The sequence below is a fragment of the Aulonocara stuartgranti genome, assembly GCF_965226115.1.
Source record: "Aulonocara stuartgranti genome assembly, chromosome: 4".
NCBI lineage: Eukaryota > Metazoa > Chordata > Actinopteri > Cichliformes > Cichlidae > Aulonocara > Aulonocara stuartgranti.
The window spans coordinates 10,800,830-10,821,088 of record NC_138942.1 but is presented as its reverse complement, the minus strand read 5'-3'; the positions used below and the strand labels follow the sequence as shown (position 1 = coordinate 10,821,088).

At 42.2% G+C, this 20,259-nt stretch overlaps 2 protein-coding genes across 5 annotated transcripts in view; one reads left to right on the top strand and one right to left on the bottom strand.

Moving 5' to 3' along the window:
- rhbdf1a (rhomboid 5 homolog 1a) overlaps nt 1-16,062 on the top strand; it is a 29,201-nt gene extending 13,139 nt beyond the window's left edge. The window contains exons 2-19 of one of the 3 annotated variants that reach the window (XM_082529422.1): nt 6,657-6,801; nt 6,877-7,016; nt 7,515-7,619; nt 8,861-9,074; nt 9,388-9,594; nt 9,746-9,868; nt 9,936-10,099; nt 10,400-10,648; nt 10,748-10,859; nt 10,962-11,036; nt 11,185-11,346; nt 11,438-11,538; nt 11,628-11,691; nt 12,222-12,316; nt 12,411-12,486; nt 12,684-12,784; nt 14,827-14,980; nt 15,104-16,062. In XM_082529422.1, the coding sequence (XP_082385548.1) occupies nt 6,685-6,801; nt 6,877-7,016; nt 7,515-7,619; nt 8,861-9,074; nt 9,388-9,594; nt 9,746-9,868; nt 9,936-10,099; nt 10,400-10,648; nt 10,748-10,859; nt 10,962-11,036; nt 11,185-11,346; nt 11,438-11,538; nt 11,628-11,691; nt 12,222-12,316; nt 12,411-12,486; nt 12,684-12,784; nt 14,827-14,980; nt 15,104-15,523 (2,679 nt within the window). In that variant the 5' untranslated portion in view covers nt 6,657-6,684 and the 3' untranslated portion in view covers nt 15,524-16,062. Of the gene's footprint in view, nt 1-6,656; nt 6,802-6,876; nt 7,017-7,511; nt 7,620-8,860; nt 9,075-9,387; nt 9,595-9,745; nt 9,869-9,935; nt 10,100-10,399; nt 10,649-10,747; nt 10,860-10,961; nt 11,037-11,184; nt 11,347-11,437; nt 11,539-11,627; nt 11,692-12,221; nt 12,317-12,410; nt 12,487-12,683; nt 12,785-14,826; nt 14,981-15,103 lie in introns of all 3 variants that reach the window. The other 2 variants (XM_082529421.1, XM_082529423.1) reach the window with 2 other exon arrangements.
- On the bottom strand, nt 15,925-20,214 carry aanat2 (arylalkylamine N-acetyltransferase 2). Of its 2 annotated transcripts, XM_082529427.1 has the most exons (4): nt 20,016-20,214; nt 17,278-17,504; nt 16,965-17,119; nt 15,925-16,865 (listed from the first exon to the last, which is right to left on the bottom strand). In XM_082529427.1, exons 2-4 carry the CDS (start codon nt 17,444-17,446, stop codon nt 16,560-16,562), a joined length of 630 nt encoding a protein of 209 aa, XP_082385553.1. In that variant the 5' UTR covers nt 17,447-17,504; nt 20,016-20,214; the 3' UTR covers nt 15,925-16,559. The 2 variants fall into 2 exon arrangements, with proteins under 2 accessions (XP_082385553.1, XP_082385552.1); XM_082529426.1 differs by having other exon boundaries at nt 17,278-20,214.
- Between the last annotated feature and the right edge of the window lie 45 nt (nt 20,215-20,259).

Here is a 20,259-nt window from a genome sequence, read left to right as displayed (position 1 = left end):
CTTTCCACGACCACATGCAGCCACCTGTATATGCCCAGGGGCTCCAGTAGGAGGTATGTTGTAAATAATTTACCTGTGCAGAATGACTGAATAATTCAAGCGCTGAATTAGACACACGTGTTGTTGCATATGTGACCAAAGTGTCTGCAAAAAGGAAGCAAGCTTTGGCTTGAGTAGAATTCATATCCAGGTGGGTGCTATTTTGTTTTTAAACACATTAAGATTAAAGAAATATGATATCTTGGTTTCATTGTAGTGTAACATGTGTCAGCACTCCTTTGCATTGATTTCCTGTTGCAGGATATTAATGCGCGGTGAAGGGCGGGGACCTGTGCTGATAAAATAGTAGAGCACAATTTTCTAGCTCCTGGGCGAGATATAAGGCTTTGTGACGGAAGGGAAGTGGGTGCATGTCGTTTGATGGCGAATACAGATAGAACTTGTGGTGCCCGTTTCTTTTTACAGGGATAAACATCTAGTTCCTTATAGATAACTTGATGCGCTTTTTCACAGTTTGGTTTTTGTCAGAAACCAGCTTGCCACCCGGTGATCTGAAGCAGGATGTTTTTTTTTATTTATTTATTTTTGTCTAGAGGTACATTTGCAATCGACTTCCATAAATACACCACATGCACACAGCCTGCTGTTAGGAGGCCATTTATACTTTTGTACGCTATTCATATCTTTGGCTCGTGATCCTGTCATAAAGTAAACACTGGTGGGAGAGCCTAGCGTTGGATGCCATACAAATCTGACACTTGATACTGAAGCTACAGCAACTAAAAGGTAAAATCTGCTAGGTTAAAAAAAATTATAAATCTAAAAGCCTGAGCTGAGATATTTTGAAAAAAACAAACAAACAAGGCAACGCCTGAGCTTTTCCACCCTTCTCGGCTGGGCATATCATCCATGCCCACCATCTACCTTGCCAGTCGCAGCGGGCTTGCCCGCCCACTATGCCTGCGCCTCAGCTAGCTGTGACACTTGATCTAAGGGTCAGCTGCGTCGGATATTTCTGCTGCCTCTGTGTGTATTTTTTTAATGTCGTAAGGGCTGGTTTGCTGTGACAGCCTGTCACATGTCACTAGGGTCAATTCGGATGACTGCAGCTTTTGCTGGCGCTCACTTGCGCTTGACTCTCATGCCTGTGGCAGTGATTCGCAGAGTATTTTCTTTCCTGTAAAATATGCATAATAATCAGTGGAAATAGAGAGTGGCTTCAAAGTCTGGACCACACAGCTTAATTTTGTTTTCCCACTGCTCTCATACTCGCAAGAGTGGCCAGAAAAGAAGTGACACGTTAGTGGCATGTTCTAATTACTCCCTTGGTTATATCATAACTTGTAACTCTATCATCAAATCAACTTCCACAACTGGTGAAGTCACCTGGCAGTAATGTCCGCCGTGCAGTATACCACGTCTATTTTTAGCGCCTGTTTTCTCTTCTCCACGCCCGAATGAAATATCAGTAGCTTTGTAGTTTTGTCAGCTTCTTAATTCATCCCAGTTGGAGGCACAATGTGCTATATAAAGATCAAAAGCCACCTTCTACAATTAATGCGCAGATGGGTCTCAGATGCATGCAGGAACTACACAAGACACAAGCCTGCAGTGTTATTTTGTGCAAACAAATTATATTTAGATCATCTGTCAGTGTGAGATACCTCCGCCCATTTTCCTTGAATGACTGTATAGCCATGAGTTTCTACTCATCATTACGAAATTCCCTTTGGGGAGCTTCTGTCAACTGCATATTGAGACTGATTTAAGAGTGTTTCAGCTCTAGATGACATTTAATTTGAAGACTTTTTCTCTTTTTTTGTGCTGTGTATTTATGCTGCAAAGAGCCTTTTATGAATAGTGTTTCTAGTTACACTAGTAAAAGAATAACTAAGTAAGAGTGACTACTTGAATAATGCGGTTTCCCTCCATTGTTTCCAGTGTTAAGTCTTGCCTCCAGCAAGGAGAGAAAAATGAGAAACAATGGATAGTAGGAGCATTTATAGTGAATGGCTAACTGTTAGAGAATGGGGGAGTGAAACTAATATAACCTGTTTGTTCATTGTGTCCCTAACTTGTTAGTCTGTCTGGAATCTGCATAGATTACATACAAATGTCAAAAAATCCATCAAGCAAGAATGTTTAGGTAATGCATGAGTGCTAATTTAAAGCTTGGCTATAGTGAGAAAACGACCGCAGGAACCGCATGCAGGAATTAAAACGAAACCAAAATAAAGAGTATCGACGGAGGAATGAATGCTCGAGGCCAGGAAGCACTGATGCTTTCATGAATCAGGTGTCTTGATTTTTCACTCCTCAGATTAACCAGGTCATCCATCCTTCGTATCCAGCCTTTCTTCCTTTCCAACGTAAACCTTGGATGTACAAGCCATGCTGGGAACAAGCAGGACCCTACTTGGCCAGGCACCTTAGGTTCTGTCAGCCTCAGTGACACAGCTCTCTCAGCCACCCGAAGTGTGGTTGCAGCCAGTCTGCCTCCTGTAGAGCAGCACATAGCAGCAGAGCACACACAGTACCCGGAAACCAGCCAGCTCCTGTCCATAATTGTTAGACTTCATGTGGTTTTTGGCGCTGCCATTTTAGCTTGGCTTAATTTCTACCAGAGCTCTTGTGGAATGTGGGTATGGCATTCACTGAGATTATAAACGACCGCGGATGGAGAAGATTCCAAGACTGTACAAATGCGTCTCTGGGCTAATTATCTCAGAAATGTTTGATTCGTTAATTTGATATCTAAGACAACTGATATCGTAGAGTTTCATACCCTTGGTAAATACCTAGATAACTCATTTGTATCGGAAAAAAATGTTATTGTAATGTTAATGGTGATGAAAATGTAAAGCGACTGACTGAGAGCCGTAGATTGTGATGCAGGCGTGTGTGGAAAAGGCAATGTCTCTGATATAAAGGAGGTCACAGCCAGATTACTATTTTATTTATGAGAGGCATGTAAAACACAAGGGTTATGCGCCTATCCAAGGTGCTTCACATATTTGAGGCATACAAGCTGCTGGACAAAAACTGATATGTTGCAGAGAAAAATAGCATGGCCTCCGTCTGAGAGAAGCTTTTTCTCTCTCTTGCTCCTGAAAGTGTCGGAGGTAGCACTTAGAGCTTCATCCTCCAAGCTTGTCTTCTATTTGACTTTAAGCCTCACCTGTGACAGCTGGGCCTCTGTTGTCATAAGCTAATGTCTTTATGTGCATGACTGAAGACCATTTCCCAAGTGATTACATTAAATGATGGCATGGAAAACTTCCCTGGGCTTGAGTTTGTATGCAGACTATAACGCAGCTTCCCAGACAGAGAATAAGAGCTCCGGTTATGCTTGTCAGCCCCGCTCATTATGGCCCATTGGACGTCCCCGCACCTGGAGAGATGTCAGCTTGATCTCTGTGTTTTGTTCGCCTGTCTGTCTTCTGCTGCCTAATGTGTCCTGGAGAGGCAGAATGAAAAACAATCCACGCTGTCGTGGATCTCGTGATTGAGTAGGAAGTGTTAGTTTCTTACAAGGACCAGCTGACGGCAGGGAGCCAGTCTTGCGAGGCGCTGTCCTAATTTATGGATGTGGGTGTTTTCCCTTTCCCGCTTTAGATGTGAATCTTGAAGTCAAAACAAATCGTTTGGAAATTTTTTTTAAAAAGTAGATTTAATCTGTGGTTGTGGTATGCACACATCAATCAGCAGTGGGAATGTAAACAGACACTTGAAATTGTTGCCATACGCCACGAGAAAAAAAAAAAGCACAGTCACCTTCATAGTAGACATTCGGGTGCGTTTTAGCCTTGAGTCCCCAAGTGATTGCAGATAACAGTGCAATGTTGAGGAAAGGATAATCCAGCACTCTGAATAAGTGCCAAAGACAGAGTTTAACTCCTCTTCCCCTAAGGATATCTGCTCCTGAAGGACATCCTGCCTGTGATGTCCAGTCTTCCTCAGACAGGGACCAGCCTTGAATCTGACCTTTTCCTTGCAGTGATTTATATTTTTTCACTGTGAAACGTGTGTTGGTGCAACTCAGCAATGACTATACCCACTGTTCCAGCTAAACCCCTCCAAAGACACGAGTTGCGGGCCCATGCCAGGTCAGCTGCAATGTTGATTTTTGAGAGAGACGGGAGAGAAAGACAGAAACAGACTTCCAAGGCACTTGGCTTGTCTGTCTGTTAAAAGTTAGAAGTTCACATTGGGATTTGACCAAACGCCCTTGCAGCCCACTGACCAGTAGACTAATGGAAAATTATAACAGTAGCATATGGCTGGATTAATCCTGCCACATCAGGTTATACTGGCATCTCCAGCAAGACTACTTTTACAGATGTGGAATGACTGGGACACAGTCCTTGCCATTCTTGCTGTTCCCGCTCTGTGAGATATTCAAAACATCTCTTTCAGCTGTCAGATTTTCTCTCTGACGTCATTTACATAATCTAAAAAATTGTTTAGAGAAAATGAAACTTGTGATTGCCTGTAAATGACAATCACTTATGCAAATACAGATGAGATGAGTGGGATGCAGCAGGCAAGAAAAGAGCCTAAAGCAGGAGGAAGCTTAGCGTTGAAACAATAAGAGTAAATTAGTCTGATTCCACCTAACCCTCCTTTATTTTCTGAAGTCAAAGCACCATCAACACAGCATTCAGGGCAAAATAAGTTAAAGAAGGAGTGGCCCAAGCCAAAGCAATCAAAACAGATTAAGCATAAATCAAAATTAGCTTCTGGGTGCTTCAGTTCAGTCCCAGTTTATGCCTGTCTGCAACCCTGAAGCGGATGCTCCCTCCTCCCTCCCTTCGCTGATCTGCTCTATATCAGGAGCCCCGCTGTTTGAACTAATGGCAAAAGTAATTAAATGTTGGATATTCTAGCTCGGGGCAAGAGAGATGGCTGTTGTTGCAACAGTGAGTGTGTGACTGGTGTCACACTTGTATTTTCCAAATGTTAGTGGCTGGGCAATGACAAAGATGAAGACAGTGATTGTTCTTTTGTGAATTTACATGTAAATTAAACAGATTAAACATAAGTGAAGTCACCGGAGGCCAAATATATGGGACAAAGTTGAGAATAATAAAAAAGTAAATACATTTTGCATGCTGTCATCGCTCTACTCATCAATCCATTTGACTCATCACCAGCCGGCTTTAGTCCAGTCTGCGGTGATAATCTGGTATCGGGAAGTGTCACTCAAGGTCAAACAGCAGTTGGGATAAATACCTAATAGGTGCATGAGTCCAAAATGTTCCACAGGGAGAGTGAATGACAGATAAACCCCCAATGTAACACCCTTAAGTGTATGCTATTGTATTATAAAGATCCCATCTAGATTTTCTGCGTAAAGTAGCACTTTCCCAGCATTGCAGTGGGAGAAATGTCAGCATGTGACACAGCAATTATACCGGTGCCCTTTTATGAGCCTGCAAATTAAGAAATATCTGTCAGGAAGAGGTCAGCCATGTTTAAATGTTAACACACTGGCGATGACCCTGCTGGTCTCATTGTGAGGCTTTCCTTCCAGCTCTGCTGAGATCAACTAATAACACTTCCCATCATCACTTGGGCTTGAAACAGAAGCCTGTGGTGCATTAAACTGACAATGTGGAGCAGATGTGGTCACTAGAAGGCGTGGACATTTTTTTAAGACGCTTGAACTGTAGAAAGAGAAGTGAGGACATGACCCAGTGTGGCTGATGAAAGCTTGAGTCAAAGCCCCTGATGTGATTTTATTTTTAAAATGAATAAAGAAATGAACTGCCATGTGAGGCATTTTAACCTCATGAGAAGCCCAGTCAGAGCTTGCACAAGGACAGGGAAGGGACTTATCAGATTTATTTGTTTTTTTTTAACCGCTCTATAGTCTCACAAGTTCACACGTTTCCACTTTAAAGGAAGGCGGTCAGTTATTTTGTTCATTCCTCCAAACTGCTGACTGAACAGCTGATTTAATCAATGATAAATGAGTACAAAAAAATTCATAGGGTAGTGCTTGATCTTTGGAAGTGCCAAGGAGTAGAGTAAAGGGGGTTAAAGAGTGCAGATTTTCATAGGAATTAGGAAAATAATAGAAAACATACCCAGAGTTAGATGATGGGACAATTAAAGGAAAGGCTGGTGATAACAAGGCTGCAGCTACAGACGGGGATGTCTGATGCTGATGTATACTGAGCGCCTCCTGTGGTCCGCGGGTCTTGTCGTGGGAGCACATACACAGTCATTAGTCTCTTGTAGAGCTGCTTTTAACCGCAAAGAAGGATTGCATTTGGTTTTTAACTGTAGAATTAAGGGATTATGTTGAAACCTGCTAACTTCCTCACTCCGAAAAAGATATTTATTGCTTTAAAAAAAAGACTTAAGATGATCTGTTTCAAGGAAGGAGTGAGCTGTAGACTATTCTCAGTGGTTTCCACTTTACTGTCTGATAATCAGAGCTGTGTGAAACTGTGTGAACGCCCATGCTTGAATCAAATAAGGGGCCTTAGCACCCTCTTGTGAAGCACTTCTGCAGCACAAAATCATTGTGATCACCATGTTTACAGCAGAAAACACATGTGCATTGTGGCCCTGTGGTATTTCTGTTAATTGCATTTGATACATTGAGGCTCATTATATTAATGCCATCTGCTCCTTCTCTGTGTGCATAGCTGGCAGGCCTGGGGTGGGACAGAGAACATGGCTGAACCACAGCGGGAAAGCACCAGCAGCCTGCAGAGGAAGAAGCCTCCCTGGCTCAGGCTGGACATTCCCACGACTCAGATGTCACTAGATGAGCCTCCCACATTTGTTCAGGTGCTCTTTCCCTTACTTTTTGTCACTGTTGTCATTTATGTGTGTTAACACTTTTCCAATAAATCTCCTCTGCAGCCGGTGAAGAGACAGGGTTTTCTGCGCAGTATCAGCATGCCAGTCGAGCCCTCTCACCTCCAGTCCCCACCCCGCGATGTCTTTGACACCCGGCGGCCTGTCTTGCAACGCCAGTCATCCATCACTCAGACCATTAAGAGGTAAAACACATGTTTTTTTTATTGCCATCACCCACAATATGGAAGTTTAGGATTAACACTTCAGGAAGCTTTAGAATTTTAACTTTAAGAACTTAACATCTCCTTAGCAGAGTAGCATGCAGTGAAGCTGTAGCCCACGTCTTGTTGGCTAGAGTTTGTGACTTTAGTTTACAGATTATGGGATGTCATGCAAAGTTAAATAGTGGATGGTGGCATGTTAAAAAGTAACTTCCCCTCCCTTACCTTTTTCCAAATTTCCTAACTGCTTCCCGTTAACATCTTGATGTCCTCTGCCCGGTATTACCTTCCTAATTTTGGAACTCTAAATGAAAACCTTTACATAACAATCTGCTTTGCTCTCTCCGCATGGCTGCCACAGCGCTATCCAGCTGCACATTTCCTTTTCACTGCCTGTTGTTGTCTTTTCTCTTTTCTTCTCCTTCCCCTTTCTTGTCCCTTCTCGCCACCTCGTGGTCCTGCTCTGCCTGGTCACAGCAGCAGGAGGGTTCACTTTGAGCGGATTAACACAGTGCCCGTTAAGGGGCAGCGGGCTGCACGGCGCAGCACCAGGAAACACCACTCTCTCTCCAGAACTCTGCTCAGGTACGCCAGGATGTGTTTGGTTCAGAATGAGGCTAGAGATCTGTAATTACTGATTTCACTATTATGATATATGGGCTTGATACTTTTAATGCAGCCTTAGACATTTGATCAGTATCAGTCCAGCTTCCAAATCACAGGAAACCATTTCTCTTTTAGTCACTGGATGTCGCATCCATGCGTCATGTCATCACCACAAAGACTTCTTTATAACTGAGTCAGAAGGGCATGCAAAACCAAAAGCTGTTATTTTCCTGTTACTGTTACAAACAAATGTTGTAGTAATGGCCAATAATGGCCATCTGCCAAACAAATCACAAGATGTATATGTTGTCTTAGAGCAGTGCTCATTAGTGAACCAGCATTTTAAGGATGACATGCCAGATTTGACGGCCCCGTTAGATTAGAGAGTATGTTCCTGGGCAGTGACAATGACCAGGCATAATCACGGAAGCCAAGCTGACGCAATAAAAGGCTCTCAACGTCTGTGCTTATCACGCAGTCCTATCACCAGCATACACTTCAAGAACTAAGGGTCACACAGATATTACATCGTCTTAAGGAAAGGGTGAGCTTAAGAATACATAAACACCATCAAATTTCCACCTAGCCTTCACTCTGCAGCTGGCAATTAGTGCAGAAACAGCTAGCTGGCCTGAATTTTCCTTTGAAGAATGTTTCCACTTCCACTTCCTGGCCTCGGGGAGCTGTAACATTGTTTGCTCTGGTACTTATTAGGCTTCAACTTAAACAACATGATTGCATGTGTATACATCAAGGGTTACTAGAATGTGCCGTTGTGCACAGTGGGACACAAATAAAACTTAAAAAGCATCCTTGTTGTGTGTTTAATGGGATTTGCTGTCTGCTGGTGTCAGTTAAGATTAGGAAAGCTTAGTATGTTGTATTTTATTTGGCGCCTCAAAACTCAACTAGTTCCTAAAAGTGCGTGACAACACTGTGCATAAATATTTGGAGTGTGTAAATGTGTGACTTTCCCAGTGTATCTGGACATACGCAATACATGCCTAGACTTGTTCCCTCTCCTGTGCCCATTACTTAGACTATCTAGGGCACCTTTTTTACACCGTGGGAGGTGTTGTCTTATCAGTGCCTTGCATGTTTGCCGACCAACTCCTCTATATATTGCAAGGTTCTCTCACTCTGTCTTTCTTTAGAAAGGTAGGTGAATTTAATATCTCTGCGGGAAATGAAGCTGAAAAGTTGGTGTTTGTGGTTTTAAGGGGAACGGCGGACTGGTTTGGAGTCAGTAAGGACGGAGATGCCACTCAGAGATGGCAGAGGAAAAGTTTGCGCCACTGCAGCCTGCGCTATGGAAAGCTAAAACCACAGGTGATCCGAGAGATGGACCTGCCCAGCCAGGACAACATCTCCTTGACCAGCACTGAGACTCCACCTCCTCTCTATGTCCCCTCCTCACAACATGGCATGCAAAAGGTGAAGGGACACTTTGACACTACATGTTTAAAAAAAAAACAAACTGATCTAATTTATCAGAGAGGACATGAAAATAACACTGCTCAAAAGACATTACTGTGTAAGTGCAATAAAAACTTATCTAGCAGGTGTCACACTGTTTATTTTGTTTGTGATTGCAAATAAATGTGTAATTTTGATGAAAAAAATGAGAAAACACAGGTATTTATGGCCTTAATTAAATAGGGGAACTTTTTTTAAAAACATGTATCTAATATCTGAGGTAAAACATTCTTGTGAGATCTGCCTAACTTGTTGATCCACTGATCTCCAGATTGTGGACCCACTGGCGCGAGGAAGAGCATTCCGCATGGTGGAGGAGGTGGATGGTTACAGCGTGCCCCAGACCCCCATCACCCCTGGAGCTGCTTCGCTTTGCTCCTTCACCAGCTCCCGCTCAGGTCTCAATCGGCTGCCTCGCCGACGTAAGAGGGAGTCTGTGGCAAAGATGAGTTTCAGGGCTGCAGCGGCGCTGGTCAAGGTGGGAGGGAGGGATCCAGTAAACAGATTACATTTAAATACATGCAGTCTTTATAAAAATTAGCATTAATACTGTACAATAAAGAGTAAAACACTTTTTTGCATGTGGGCTCTATTTGTGCTGGTTCACTGATTTTGATGATATTTCTCAGGGGCGCTCATTACGGGAGAGCACTCTAAGACGGGCTCAAAGACGAAGCTTCACCCCCGCAAGCTTCATGGAGGAAGATGTGGTTGACTTTCCTGATGAATTGGACACATCCTTCTTTGCTAGAGTAAGACGAGACAAATAACAATATTCTTGTTCATGTTTCAAAGCCCCTAATCGCGTCTTCTTTGTAGGATATTCTGATGCACGAGGAGTTGTCCACATACGCAGACGAAGTCTTTGAGTCACCGTCTGAGGCGGCCGTGAAGGAGGCCGAGCCCAGCAGCAAGAAGGATGAGACGGAGCTGACAGGCAGCGCCCTAGATAAGACGGAGCTGGAAAGAAGTCATCTCATGCTGTGAGTTGCCACAGGGTTTGTCAGTGAGGCTGTGCTGATAATTTTAACATGAATCTTCATTCCTGGAAAGCAGTTTTCTCATGAAAAGTGCAAAAGATATGAGTCAGACAGTAGTGTTAGTTTAGATCAGTGTTTCCAAAAATCAAAATATAATAGACAATATAAAAAGCAATATATAAACTGACAGTGTAGGTTTGTGATTCTGGTTGGCGATGTTGTCTGACATTATCGCAAGTTGGAAATTTGTTCTAAAAGACAATGCACTATCTGATGAGGACATACGTCTCCCTTTTATTTCAGACCTCTGGAGCGAGGGTGGCGTAAAGCCAAAGAAGGAACTGGACCACCAAAGGTGCCCTTGCGGCAGGAGGTCGTGAGTGTTCACGGACAGCGGCGTGGGCAGCGCATTGTTGTTCCTGTCAAGAAGCTTTTTGCCCGAGAGAAACGGCCCTATGGCTTGGGCATGGTGGGGAAACTCACAAACCGCACCTACCGCAAGCGCATTGACAGCTACGTCAAGAGACAAATAGAGGATATGGATGACCACAGGTACAAAACTTCTCACTAATGAGCAGTTCTACCCCACAGTGGGTGATGTTGATGGATGTGTAGCTGCTGCTTATTAAACATGTTCTTTGTCTCTTCTAGGCCTTTTTTTACATACTGGATCACCTTTGTCCATTTGCTCATCACTATCTTGGCTGTGTCCATCTATGGTTTTGCACCTCCAGGCTTCTCCCAGCATGAGACGGTTGATTCTGTGAGTCCAGGCTCAGATGGGGGATGTATGTGCATTGACGCCTTGGCAATTTTCATCTTTCAATAATGTGTAACCTTTCTTTTTTTGTGTGTGATAATTCAGGTTTTAAGAAACAAAGGTGTGTATGAAAATGTCAAGTTTGTACAGCAGGAGAACTTTTGGATTGGGCCCAGTTCGGTAAGCTGTCTTTGATTATGTGTTGTTTTTTTGTTGTTGTTGTTGTTTTTTTTTGTAATTTGTTCTTTTTTAAAATCTTAGAGTTCATGCATAAATGTCAGCAAATTATTAAATTTTTTCCTTTATACCTCTATCCATTCATTTTTAGGAAGCCCTGATCCACTTGGGGGCCAAATACTCTCCATGCATGCGCCAAGACCAGCAAGTGCATGATCTCATCAGGGAAAAGAGGGACATCGAAAGAAACTCTGCCTGCTGTGTGCGCAACGATCGCTCAGGCTGCGTCCAAACCTCAGAGGAGGAATGCTCGGTCGGTAAACAACCCTTTATTTTGGGATCCTTGACATTTGCAGCTCTGCATCAAAGAGAAGCCGTGGGCAATGTTGATTTCTTGTTTTCAGAGTACTCTGGCTGTGTGGGTGAAATGGCCGGGGCATCCCAGCACTCCCAAGTTAAATGGTAAAGACAGACAGTACGGTTCAGTGTGCCATCAGGATCCCAGGTAAGGCGCCTAGTAGTTTCAGTGGTTGAAGCTTGCGGTGTTTATTTAATGATAACGACACTGTACTGCTATACCTTCTGTGCTTCCAGGATATGTCTAGAGCCAGCCTCAGTGTCACCTCATGAATGGCCCGATGACATCACCAAGTGGCCAGTGAGTATGCTGAAACGCCGCTTGGTTTTGAGGCCCAAACAGAAGAAGGATAGATCAGATTGTGATTTTTCTCAAGAGAGTCCAGGATTTAAATCTAGAGCTAGGCCCTCCTGTGTGGCGTTTGCATGTTGTCCCTGTGTTTGTGCCGGTTTTCTCGAGGAGCTGGTACCCTCAGCACTGCAGGGCAACCACCCACTTTTCCACTACTAAGGATCGATTAAATGCATTAAAATAGTTTTTTAAATCTCACCTTTATTGCTACGACTGGTAAATCCTGACACCCTTCTAATATTTATGTTATACCTCAAAACACAGAAATTTTAGATCATTTGCAATTTAGCAATGTTATCATCTTTCTCCCTGCTACTTTTATACTATTCTCAGTATAAAAAATGCTTGCTTTTGGTGTAGCTGAGTTGTAAAAAAAAAAAAATTTACACTACAGAATTCATTCTGTTTTATTTTAAAATTTTTGCCTTGGATATAATCAGGATAAATTGACTGTTGTTCCCTTTTTCCCTGGCTTTTAGGTTTGTACCAGGTACAACACAGGGAACCATACCAACCTGCCTCATATAGACTGTACCATCACAGGCCGACCCTGCTGCATTGGAACCAAAGGGAGGTGAGGAGAGAAACATTTATTCCAAATAAATTGCACACTGGATGAATAACCACTTGATTCACTTGCTTAACACATGCCGTTTGCTTTCTTCAAGGTGTGAAATTACATCCCGGGAATATTGTGACTTCATGAAGGGCTACTTTCATGAGGAGGCTACTCTTTGCTCTCAAGTAAGCAACTCTGTTTAATACAGAAGAAAGAAAAAAAAACACTTAGTACTGATTAGAAAGATGTGGGGGGGTTTAATGTTTAAGGAACTGTGTAGGTGTCTGCCTTTCTTTCCAGTTTTTCCATTCCTTGTTTTGGGTTTTCATTATGACTGTGTGATGTTATTATGTCACGACACCGTGTTCTGCCCTTTCTTTAGGTGCACTGCATGGACGATGTGTGTGGACTGTTGCCTTTCCTCAACCCTGAGGTCCCAGATCAGTTTTACAGGCTCTGGCTCTCACTCTTCCTACATGCTGGGTGAGTCAGTCGCTGGCAGTAGCTGCTCATTCAGCTTTCTACCTGGCAAAAGAATCAAGTACTAATAAAAGTAATAGTTGGAAAGTTTTAACAGGTTTTGTGGTGTTTAGTTATTGTTTCAAGACAACTTCTAACATGAGCTGGATTAAACAAAAAGAAAATAATAATAATAATAATAATAACTAATTTCACCAACCAGAGGGACAATTAACACAGTTCTTCTTATCAGACAGTGGAAATGGTCCACGTCAGGGTCTGTGTTAGCACCAAGCAGCGAAGACAGAAATTATTAAAAGATCTGAATCAGGCAGGTTTATCCGCCCAAGATGTTTGCCACACACAAGGAAATTAGCTCTTGGTATCAATATGTCCTCGTATCACAACAAATCAAATACAGAGGCATCCTCAACACATATATGAAAGATGAATAGATGGGTAATAGAAGACAACAAAAGGAGGTGAGGACAAATAGTGCCTTTACAGACAATGAATTATATGTGGTTGGTTCCTGTTTGTTTATTAAAAAAATACACACTGAATGGGAGAATATGCCAGTTAAGAAGTGTTGAAATAGTGTTGGCTAGTTGATTATGTAGGCACCTGAGTACTGCAGGGATGACTTTTTCATTCTTTAAATTATATTATATTTATTGGTTGCTAACTGTGCTCTACACTTTTTGGAATAGTGCAGAAAATAAGATAATATGCATATAATAATAATATCATAAAGTTTCTCATACTTATGTGAGTTTTTGGCACAACAAACTTCACAAATTAATGCATCTTTCATTATTACTGAAGCACAAATGCAGTCACATAAAGTAAGTAATAATATTACCAGTCCAAGTTCCTGTGCTTGGCAAAATGAAGAATAATTTCCAGGAAATCCTCTGTAATATCATAATGCCACTTGTTAGCAAATGGCATCTCTGGAATACATAAAAATTAAGAACTCGTGGGTAGTTTATTTCTGTTTTGTAAAGTAAACACAACAAGATTGTAAACTGACATGTGACGTGTTCATTTACCTTGCAAATGCAAGGGGTCACCCGTAGGCGAGAGTGGTGCATGCTCTACGTGCAACCGCCAATTTTTACTTATGTGCGACTGAACTATAAAGCACTTAGTAAATAATAATGTTCCTTATTTTGCTGAATAACTAAATATTCCACAATAATGTGTTAGATATAAATACAGTTGCCCAAACTGACATTTTAATATTTGACGTGTCAGATAGTGACAGGAGTGCACGCTGCATGAATAGGCAGAGAAGTGACAGGTTTTCTGATTCTTCTTGCTGACGCTTCACTTGTCGTTGCCACATTTGACTCCTGCAAATGTTCTTTGGTTTGGCAGCTCTGGGTTCATTACCCTGTTGGTAGCGCATCCTATAAAACTGCTGCATTCAGGAATTTCCTTTTTTTTATACATATTTTTCTTTTAAACCAGAACGTTTGTGCAATACAAATTCAAGGGAAGCTCTGTTCTCCCCTCCATTGTTGGGGGGATTTAATTGTTCTCTGTCTTTATTCCTGTTTAAAAGTGTATATATAATAATGTTATTATAATACAATATCATTAGAGAGATAGGGGCAATCTTCTTATCAGATGAACCAGCAGTGCCTCATATGCAGTTGGCTAAAGTTACTCCAGCTGTTTTCCATGTGTTCCACGTATTCATTACTTGCAGTTATTCGCAGTATATATCAGACTGTCAGTTTCTCTTTGGTGTAGTTTAGACCTGTCAGTCAGGCAGCACAAAGAGCTGACCTTAAGAAGAGCAGTGCTTCATCTTTATTCAGTCTCTTATCTCTCTCCTGGGTAATTAAACAAAGTGCCCTCGCCACACGAACTCATTAAGCTTCAGTGAGATGGAGGCTGATTTTGCTGTTGAGCAAAGTCATTCCCACTTGGCACTTGAGGGGCTTGCCTCTTCAACACAGAGGGATTATCTTCCCAACACGTGCGGCTTTTCACCCACATTCACTCGCGCATCACACTCGTCACACATATGAACTATTTGTCATTGTCTGTCCTCCCAGAATCCTTCACTGCCTGGTGTCGGTGGCTTTCCAGATGACCATCCTGAGGGATCTGGAGAAGCTGGCAGGCTGGTTGCGCATTTCAATCATTTACATACTCAGTGGCATCACTGGCAACTTAGCTTCAGCCATTTTCCTGCCCTACAGAGCAGAGGTGATCACCAGCTAGACACAATACCTTTCACAAAATGACAAGTAATTTTGATCAGATATAAAAGACTGAACAGCTCATTGTGTTTTCTCAAGCCTGTGTCCCTCGATGCTGTCTTTGTCTCAGGTGGGTCCAGCTGGCTCGCAGTTTGGGATTCTGGCCTGCCTGTTTGTGGAGCTGTTTCAGAGCTGGCAGATCCTGGCCCAGCCCTGGAGGGCCTTCACCAAGCTGCTGTGTGTGGTGCTCTTCCTCTTTGCCTTTGGGCTGCTGCCCTGGATTGACAATTTTGCCCACATTTGTGGCTTCATCTCTGGCTTCTTCCTGTCCTTCGCCTTCCTACCCTACATCAGCTTTGGCCGCATGGACCTGTACCGCAAACGCTGCCAGATTATCATCTTCCTGCTGGTGTTTGTTGGACTCTTTTCAGGCCTCGTGGTGCTCTTCTACGTCTACCCAATCAAGTGTGAATGGTGCGAGTTGCTCACCTGCATACCCTTTACAGACAAGTTCTGCGAGAAGTATGACCTCAATGCTCACCTCCACTGAAGTGTGAGCACTGCAGGAAGGCATCAGGTCAAAAGACACGGACTGGCTGGGGGATTGTCTCCCTCTTCTATGTGGACTATGATAATATGCTTGTGTTATTTTACTCAATATGAATACCCATACCACTCATCATAAGGACTTATTTTCATCATCACTCCTTCACTGTCGAGTGAAACAAAGCTAAGGCACTTGTGAACCTCACCAAAACACCTAGCTGTCCTGCAGAAATGAGAAAAGCCAGCGCTGGAACAATGAAGATTTTCTTTCCCCTTTTTTTGTACATTCACCCTCCAGGCAAAAGATTTATTAATATTATTATCCAGGCAACCTCATACAAAAGCAGGGACAAAAATCAGATATTGATACCTTTGGTGCCTTGTTGATAAATGTACCAACTACTGCCATATTTTTGTTACATTATGCTGAGCACTCGAATGTTATCTCTCCTTTTTTTTTTTATTGCTTCTCAAGAAGTGATTACTGTTTTGAACACGGTAGTGTTTTAGCTACCTGTCTACTCACATGTATTTGAAAAGAAAAGTAAAAAAAAATCTACAAAATGAAAATGTCTGCCTCTCCTGCTTGAGCACATGATGAAGATCGCTTTAAAGTATTTAAACTCATAAGAATTCAAACAAAACCACAACAAGCTATGGGATTGTATTACAGCTTGGATTTGTATGGTTTATAAAAATAGAATTGTATTTACACTGAGATGTTGTTTACAGTAATTGCCTTCTATAATAATTAAAAACATTATTAATCTATTGTACAAGTGACAGAAGACTAGATAAATAGATAACTGAGAAAAGCAACAGGTTCATTTTGTTGCTTGAGCACCTAAATCCACTGTTGTTCCCCTCAGGCCTTAACACAGACTTAACTCCATGTTCAGTGGATCAGGGGACGCATTAGGATACTGAACCCAGGCCAGCTATATTCGTGTCCTCTTTTCTCCTGCTGCAGTATTTTGTGCTTGACAAGAGTCCATGTTAGAAATAAGTGGAGTGGAGAGTGCAGGGTAAGGATTGAAGGACTAGCAGTCGCTGTTCCGCCGTGAGTACGCCTGTCCAGATAGAGTGTACTCCATCTCTTGGAAGTGCATGTTAGATACTGTGATGGCTGATGGCCCTATCTCCTTGAAGCCAGCCTTGAGGTAGAAGGGCACGAGGAAATCCTCGCAGATCAGCAGAGCTCGACGGAGGCCTGGCATGCAGCTCACGTACTGCAAGTAGCGCCACAAGATGATGGAGCCCTTTCCCTGCTGGCGGCAGTGGCGGTGCACAGACAGCACATGGATGTGCACAGTGGAGCTGTCTGGGACATGCTGAGTCATGGCCTCCTGGTTAAATAGAAGTAATGTTATTAAAAAAAGAAAAAAGAAAATGAATGAGCCACAGAATCACAGTCATTTCACCAAAATCAGGCAATTGTGAAATACCTGTGAAAGCCTCTCCTTGTCCCAGCCAGAGCCGATGATGAAAGCTACCAGCTGTCCCTCTTCAAACCAGCCCAGAGACAGCTCAGGGCACTGACCCAGGAAGTTAAGAACTTCATCCAGGGTAAGTGGACACTCTCCAGACACAGATATAAATGCTGGGGAGGATTTTAGAGAGTGCGTCAGTTTGTGGGAGGAATGAAAATGAAAGCATGAAAGAAATATGCTCTCACTAACTCTGTAAATGGCACTAAGATGAAGTTACACATTAATATGTTGCTTATATGAAATGCAACGATCTTGCCTAATGACTTGCCTTCTCTTTCAATCTCGAACACACTGATGGCATCCTGTGGTGTGAGGTTCCTGAACTCGCTGGCTGGGAGTGTGTGCCGCCTCTGTTGCAGAGAGCTGTCCACCCTGACAGGTGTCTTCTGAAAGAAGGGTTTGAAGAACAGTAAGCCACTGACCTGTTGTGTCATCATGCCTCAATACAGCAACAACAGGAGCTTCTGATTATTTTACACAGTTCCTCCTGTGAGTCTGTCTCCTTTTTTCCAGCCTTTTTCTACTAGAACTTTTAGTAGCAGTCAGATAAAGTTAAACCCTGCAAACAAAACCTCCCGTGCCCTGCTTTTCCCACAGCTCTGAGTCCAGTCTTAGTCACCTCAGCTGGCAAGATGCTGACCTTCTCGCCTCCCCCACTCTCTCTCCCTCCTCCTCTTTTTTAACTGATCTCTAAGTGGCTGCTTCCAAGTAGGATAGCTGTCTGTGCACGTGCCACCGAAGTCTTTAAATCCTCTAACGTTAAACAGCAGACTTTATTGTTCTTGCTGTATTTTTTATGCGCTTTATACTTTGGATTTGGTTTGCACTGCCACATTAAGAGATTGACAAGTCTGTAGCTGCAGCAGTTCAGTGAGAATTTTTTACTTATTAGTATTCAGAAAGCTTTAATCATTCCAACACTGAGATAAACATTTGAATCAACCTCGTGTCAGAGTAGTTACAGAAGTCTTTTTTTAGTTTTTCCCTCTGTGTTAGAATATCTTTTTGTAATGGTAATATCCTGCCTGCACAGATGGAATAACTCAGGCAGATTAATTGTAAAACTGTGAACCTTCAGTATGAAAAAAAGTGTGTTGTTGAGATACTAGTTTTCATGGGCACATGGATATTGGCACATGCACATTTGCATGTCCTCTGGGTTTTGTCTTGTTCAGCGTGGGGATGTGCAGGACATGGTGTGACTGTTGTGGTGATGCTCGTGTTTTTAGAGACCAAGGGCGTCCGGGCTACTTTGACTGAACTGAGTAAGGAGGAGAGATTTTATGCGGATTGCTGTGGGGGTGATTTCATGCCTTAAAGAGATTTAGCACAGGCTAATTAAATGAGAGCGCACGAGCATCAGCTGGCCTTGGGTAAACCTGTTTACACAGACGTGTTTAGCTGTCAGCACAACAGTAGAATTTCAAAGGACACTTTGAGTTCACTCTACAGCAAACCACTTCATGTCATGAAATAAAACCACAGTGCTCTATATCACAAATTCTGTGGATGTGTATGCATTGCATTCCTAAACTTCTTCATCTAATAAACTTTTTCATTGGATTTTCCTTTGTTAAGACTGAAAAAAGAAAGCCTTATTTCTCTGGCCCCAAGAGTTTTATATTTTATACTGCAGTTATTTGGCTGTACAAATACTTTCTCCAAATGGCCTCAACTATTAAAAAAGGAACATTATTATTAGGGATTACTGCTTCATACCACTCCTCCCTTTGGCCTTGGGCTGTAATGATGTTTTGTAAATCTCATTTATTCTGTGTTATCTGGACAGCCTGCTAATCACAAATACAAGAACATCTATGTGAGCCGGATCATCAGATGTCAGGCATGTACACAGCCAGAGATTGCGTTACCTTTTCTGACCTGGGAATCGTTCAGTGCTGAACACACTGTTACAGTTAAACAGTGACAGAGTTGACTTTCACTCATTCAGACTAATTTAGAAAAGGAAACGAACCTCTGACGCTCAAAGGTGTAAGCATGTGAAAGCTTATTAAACTCTGACGTTATGTAATTTAGCCTCGCTGACCCACTGACCAAAGTGTCATAGATCTAATCTAATGTGTGTGCGCGCGTGTGTGTGTGGATACACACATACTGCACACATGCACATTTCTACAGTGTATTATGTTTTTACAGGCTAGCTTGAAGCGAGCTTGTGTAACCAAATCCTCATTAAACTTTAAACTGGCTTACAGCTGTTGTTGTCTGAGCTGGGCAGCAGCTAATCATGACTGCAGAAAAGCTCTGAGACATTTTACATCAGACGGGTGGAAAATTCTTACTGAAATGAGCTGTCGTTCATTTATTTATTCTTCTGGGATACATTATATCCATTTATTTAAATATCAGACTAGACTTCATGTTTTAGATGTTCTGGTGATTTAATTGTTTATTTTAATATGGGTGTAACCTCCTATGTGTGTTATCATACATATATTTGCACATTCATGCATATGTAGGTTCAGGATAGAGAATTCACTCAGACCTTCTTCACAGTCAACGCTCCCTGTGAAAAATACACTGAAATGTGATCCAAAGCTACACGTTTCCTTGGCCATGTGGCCAGTAGAGAGCAGTGTTCACAGTGACAGAAGACTCCTTATTGTCATGTTTATACACAATAAAAGATATAATCCAAAGTAGCAGAGTGCTTAAGTGTAATTCTAAAACCCTGTGTCAGGTGCTTGGTCTTCATAATGACAGAAACAGAGTATGCACACTTTTAATTTTATTTGATAATATACATAATATTTATTGATACTAGACTTGCCAGTATTCTGTTTGCTATTGTGCACACAGCAAAAAAGAAAAAAAGAAGAGAAGACAGACTTTGATAACTTTGAATTTTTCTTTGCTTTTCATCCGTTTACATGACGCAGTGCATAACATAGGAAACTGTGCTATCACTGAACCTTTTTGGGTGTGACCAAGTATTTGTCTACATTTAAAGAACACAGATTTGTATGTTTTTATCAATTTCAGGACCAACATCATCTGAAGCTTGACAGATTTAATTGATATTGAGTGATGACTGCAAACATCATTTTACATCTCTTATGTTCTTCATCCACTACTAAACGTGTGTGCTTTTCTTCACGATGCTTGTAATTACCTTGTAAAACTCTGAATCCTTAAACTTCTGGGCTAATTTCCTACATCTACACAGTAGCAAATGTCACTGTTTTACTGTCAAAAACTTGTACATTTGTCAGCATTAAACTGTAATCTG